At 41.7% G+C, this 6,048-nt stretch overlaps 1 protein-coding gene across 1 annotated transcript; it reads left to right on the plus strand.

The window, feature by feature from the left end:
- On the plus strand, positions 1-5,587 carry LOC146235995 (uncharacterized). The gene is given in 7 exon segments (XM_084686970.1): positions 1-11; positions 723-839; positions 1,080-1,114; positions 3,540-3,695; positions 3,698-4,990; positions 5,310-5,428; positions 5,528-5,587. Coding segments are annotated over 7 exon segments (1,791 nt in total).
- Positions 5,588-6,048: the final 461 nt, after the last annotated feature.

Genomic DNA, 6,048 nt, shown 5'->3' on the forward strand with positions numbered 1-6,048 from the left:
ATGGATACCAGGTAATATAAGTCTCTTCAATTTGTCATACTTTAAAATGAAAACTTCCCTCTTTATCCCCTGTACACGACATAATTGATTCTCATTACCGCAACATGAAATATTACTTGTTAGAAAGAAGCATTTATTATAAATATTTGATCAATATAAAGGTAGCTAAGTTCCTAACATGAACCATGATTTTGTTTTTGCTTAGTCATAATGGCTTCTCCATTGTTAGCGAAATATGCTAGCTCCTCTCATCCTCTGCAACACATATCTCATTTACCGCAACACTGATGCCTGTTGCGGTAGTGAGAATTGTTGTTGCGGTAGTGAGAATTCATTCATTTTATATTGGTATTGTAAGAGCATATAGCGCCACCTACAGGTTTATGATTACATATATATATATATAATTTATGATTAAATATAGTAGGCCCCAAAAAATAGCAATATCCGCCGTGTTACCCTGTCTTGCTTTCTCCCTTCCATTCCAAAACGACAGTCTCCCTTCATTAGGCAATCGTACAAACTACCCTCCCGTCTGCCGGCACCCCCCCCCCCCCCCAATACCACCTTTATTAACACATTTTCTGCGGGAAACCCTGTAAATAAATGACATCTAATAGTGCCATTTTAGTTGGGCATTGTAATGCTTGGAGCGCCAACTACAAGTCTATCTTTGAATTGATTAGCATATTAACATGATATTTTGCTGATTTTTATTGCAGGGTTAAAGCTAGTGTAAAAAATAAAGCTGCAGCAAGTGCTAGATTAAAAAAGCATAGAGAGAGGATATACAGCAACCCAGAACTCCTGGAGGAGTACAGGAGGAAGATAAGAGAAAGGTCAGGAGTCAGAAAAGTCATTAAGCAGGGCTTGTCATGTGCAGCTGGTATTGCATGTTTATTTAGTTGTAGTGAGTCCCATTGGTTGTTATACACTGATCATTCAACCATTCACTCACTCACTCAACATTTGTTGTGGTATTATATAAAGCAATTAGTCAAATGGCATTGTATTGTAGAACTACAATACCTCTACTGTAGAGGGAAACTTTAGTCATATAACAAATATTGCACTTTCAGGTATCAGAGAAGGAAACAACATGGAACTAGAGAGGGTACAATTTCTGGAGAAATTGTAGGGTGTGCTTGCTTGCTGTAGTTGCAGGTGGGTCCGTTTTCCCTTCTAGTGATATTTTTATATTTCAATCAAGCATTTAGCCTACTCATATTTAGTACTCATATTGCATAATTCATTAAGAACAGCCTTTGAAACAAGGAACCCCCTTTGAAACAAGCTACTGTATCAACGTTGTCACTGGCAGTATTTCAGATGGAATTGTGATTCAAATAGTACCGTCTGCTAACTGAAAATAAGCCCCCCAAAACGTAAATAAGTTCGATATTAATTTAGGGGGACATACACCACTGATTGTTTGAAAGCGCAGGAAATTTGAAAGTTTCTTTTGTAAGGGATATAGACCCGAAAGGGCGAAAAGCACAAAGCGGAGGGGTTTTGTTTCGCCCTGAAGGGGCTTATTTCCCCGATAATGACCGGCGTTCTATAAATCATCCCGCTTATTACACGGCTACTTGCCAACAAAAATAACTTAACACTGTGTGTCTTTTTACAATGTATTTGTTACCATTCGTATTGTTGATCAGCAGAGAAATAGTTCGCCGTTGAACTTCATAGACTTTGAATGTTCTTTAGGCTTCAAATCAGCTGACGTCGCTAAGCTACAGAGTACGCTGGGGTTGAAAAATTACCGGACTACTTGCGGAGTGCCATGAATCCGAGGCAAAAAGGCCACTTCCCTTGACAGCTGTCAAATATGCATAGCAACGGTCAAATATTAGAAAATTGTTCACCGCAGAACGTTGGGAAGCCCCATTCAAGTGAATGGAGCATTTTACAGTATTAAGAACAGCCGTGTAATAAGACATAATAAAGTTTGGTCGTAGCTGTGGCATTGAAGACAGTACTGTAGCCTACTACACTGCCAGTGTAGCGAGCCGAGTCTGTGACTCTGTGGCTAACGTCAAAACAAGACGCTGTCTCACTCAAATTCCAAGTTTTACACAAATAACAAACTATGCTGACCCGCTGGCTGTCTTCGCAATCGCCATATCTTTAAAACACTGCTGTCCATTTAGATGTAGAATTGACCCTGGTACGAAATTAAGAAAATACTCACCACACGCAGATAGACAGTTGACTGAGTGTCAACACTGTTTGACAACATTGCTTCTGAGGCTGACAGGCTCTCACGTAGCAAACAAATCAACGTTTTTACAGCAACATATAATAAAATCTCACCACCTGGCTGTTTTCACAATAGTCATATCGTCATAACATTTCCCTCTTTCTGTTTTTTCGTTTAAAATTGAACTATAAAATTAGCTACAAAAAATACTACTATGAGGCTTTGTAGCATGGCTGCCGCCTAAAAGACTAGGCGGTCTCACGAGCGACCTGCACTCGCTCAAATTTCAAAGACTGTCACGACCTAAATCAAAAATCCGAGATTGCAGTTCCACTCAAAATCGCTTTCTCTACAAAGCCAAATGGTTTTGATTTTTTGTGGGTGGTATTTTTCACTCCTAATCCAAGCTCCAATTTGTGAGCTAGACAGTCTCTATCAAGTTGTATCCATGCGTTGTTCTACTATGAGGCTTTGTAGCATGGCTGCCGCCTAAAAGACTAGGTGGTCTCACGGGCGACCTGCACTCGCTCAAATTTTAAAGACTGTCACGACCTAAATCAAAAATCCGAGATTGCAGTTCCACTCAAAATCGCTTTCTCTACAAAGCCAAATGGTTTTGATTTTTTGTGGGTGGTATTTTTCACTCCTAATCCAAGCTCCAATTTGCGAGCTAGAAAGTCCCTATCAAGTTGTATCCATGCGTCGTTGCTAACGTGTGTTGACGTGGTGACGTAGCTAGCACAGGTTACCCTTCGTCGACAAAAGGCACTTTGTCCCCACAAAAACGTTGTAACCTCCTAAACTGTGCAACCGAACGTAAATCCAAATCAACGCAACGCAATCGCTACCAAGACGAAACTTTTGACACCACCATAGTCTATGTAGTCCAAATATTGACTGAGCCTTAGGGGCGCGAAAATAAACAAAAAATAATAACAATATATATGTGAGATTACAATGGTTTGTGCTAGCCGAAGGCAAGCACACCCCAATAATGAAAAAAACGTAAGATCTTACCAAAAACAACATGAATTGTTTGAATTTGACCCCTCCCTCCATCAATGAGCCAGATACTGTACAGGTACATTATGTACAGGCAGCACCAAGTCAGCACCAAGTCCCAGGGAGTCAGATGGCTGAGCAGTGAGGGAGTCGGGCTAGTAATCAGAAGGTTGCTGGATCGATTCCCCATCATGCCAAATGACATTGTGTCCTTCACCCTACTTGCCTCGGGGGGAATGTCCCTGTACTTACTGTAAGTCGCTCTGGATAAGAGCGTCTGCTAAATGACTAAATGTAAGTCCCCCACAACTGCTGTTTAACTGCTCGACTCCAGTGCAGACCTCCACCCCCAAAGCGGGAAGAAAAAGGAAGGCAACCATAACCTCACTGAGGTCAAAGTTGAGGGAGAGTAAAGATAAGCTGGAAATCAAGGCCAGAACAATTAGTAATTTAAAGAAACAGTTTAGAAGGCTCCAAGAAAAAAAAGAGGTCCAGCCCAAACCACTAGTCACAAAAGAGCTACCCACCGGAGAGACCCCAAGACCCTGCCCAACAACAGCCAGAGACGGCTGATGGGACATCTTGTCAGTCGTTTCGTGCACCAAGATGACAACTCTACCATAATTAATGGCAAAACTGAGGAGGCCCGCAAGAAAGGTCAAGTATACCGGAAGAGGGCCTTAAATGATACATGGGAGAGACTCCATTCAAAGTTTATACGTCAGTATCCACAAAACACGCTGTCCAGGGCTCAATTCTGCAGACTAAAGCCCTTCTGGATTATCAAACCAAATATCTCACAAAGAGAAACATGTGCATGTAAAAGCCATGAGAACATCAATTTTAAGATCAGGAAACTTCACCAACTGGGCATTATTGCAAGTCCTAATGTACATCAGATCATTGAGTTGTGTGTCTGCAGTACAAAAAACATGGAATGCATGTACAGAAGGTGCATGCAATGTAAAGAACAAACCTTCCCTACAGCCATCGATCAGTCTACCAAAGGAAACATCATTTCCTGGGATGAGTGGGTCACCCGTACCGTTCCAGTGACAAAAAAAGGCAGCAATGGTGCACTGGAAGAGATTGAAGTCAAAAACACCATACTTGAAAAGAAGCACACTTCGATAGAAAAACTTGCTGACCTTGCCCATGAGCATGTTAGCAAGTTCACCATCCATCTGTTTAACATCCAGCACCAATTTCAGAGACTTAAGTCACTCCGGGAGAGCCTGACCGAGAAGGATGTGGTTGTGCACATTGACTACAGTGAAAACTACAGCTGCAAGTACAGTAGGGAAGTGAAAGACACCCACTTTGGTGGGGGAAACCAGCAGGTTATGCTTCATACTGGGGTCAAGTACCTGAGCGGTGGACACGTGGAGTCTTTTGCCTCCCTATCAGCTTGCCTGAAGCATCATGCCGTTGCAACATGGGCTCATCTTGATCCTGTGCTGAAGGCCATCCGAGAGGAGCATCCAGCAGTCAGGAATATTCATTTCATTTCAGATGGACCCACCTCCCAGTACCGCAACAAAACGGCGTTCTACCTGGCCTCAACAGTGCCTTTCATGAGGGGGTTTCAATATGTCAGCTGGAATTTCACAGAGGCGTCGCATGGCAAGGGAGCCCCTGATGGGGTGGGAGGGGCCCTCAAGAACCTGGCAGACAGGATTGTTGCATATGGAACTAACATCCCAGATGCAAACACTCTGTATACACAGCTTGCAGAGCATTCATCAGTGAGGCTGTTCATGGTGACGGCAGATGAGATTAACTCAGGCCTCCATCACTGAAAACGATGACCGGGACCATGAAGATACATCAGGTAGGTTAATGTGATAAAAACTTCAGCAATTTTAATTGTCATTAGTTTGCTTAACTACTCTGCATGTATATTGAAGATAAGTTATCAAATCAAATTATTGATGATGTGCCACTAAGTTAAATCTCTGAGTTGAATCTCACCCCAAAACACTTTCTCTTCTGCTTATCATTATCTGACATCGACAAAACCAGGGGTTATCCAGACCCGAGAAGTGTCCTACTTTTGTGGCTGTGCATGTGGCTGCTTTTTCCCCGAAATAATTCAATTTCATAGAAGGAGAAAATGTGGAGACAGAGAAGGAGCCAGAGAAGGAGCCAGAACCAGTTTTAGAAGTGGGAAAGTGGTGCCTTGTTGAATATGATGCAGAACCTTTCCCTGGCACCATCACAAAGGTATGTGGAACTTTAGTTGGAGTTACATGGACACTCCATGTTAATGATAAATCCCGAGTACTATTCTGTACCTTTTTATCTGTTCTATTTCCTCTACAGATTGTGGGGGATCAGTACGAGGTGGACACAATTAATTGTGCTGGAGAGTACAAGTTCTAGATTCCGACAATAAGATACGATGGAGAGAAAGTGTGGTACTACTTTGATGACATCAAATGTATCATCCCGGAGCCACTACCTGCCACATCCTCTGCACGTAATTTCAGTGATGCGGCTGAGATCTGGGCTAAACACACGAAGAAACGTGTGGAGGTTCTATAAGTCAACGCTTGTTTCACATTTTGTCATGATTGTTTGTGTTCTGTTTTTATGTCTGTGTTCTGTTTTTATGTATGTATGTATGTATGTATGTATGTATGTGTGTGTGTGTGTGTGTGTTTGATGAATTTTGTATATGCCTACCTGTTTTTGACCAGAATATATGAATTGAAATTCTTTGCAATTGAAATTCAGGGGCAGTCAATCTAAGCACAAAGTTTAATATTTGCTTCAATTGGCCTATTTAATAACATTTGTAATAGTTTTTTATCAATTCATTTCATTAATTGTATTTTCTTTCA

Source organism: Hypomesus nipponensis, chromosome 22 (assembly GCF_054491055.1).
Source record: "Hypomesus nipponensis isolate SF chromosome 22, ASM5449105v1, whole genome shotgun sequence".
NCBI lineage: Eukaryota > Metazoa > Chordata > Actinopteri > Osmeriformes > Osmeridae > Hypomesus > Hypomesus nipponensis.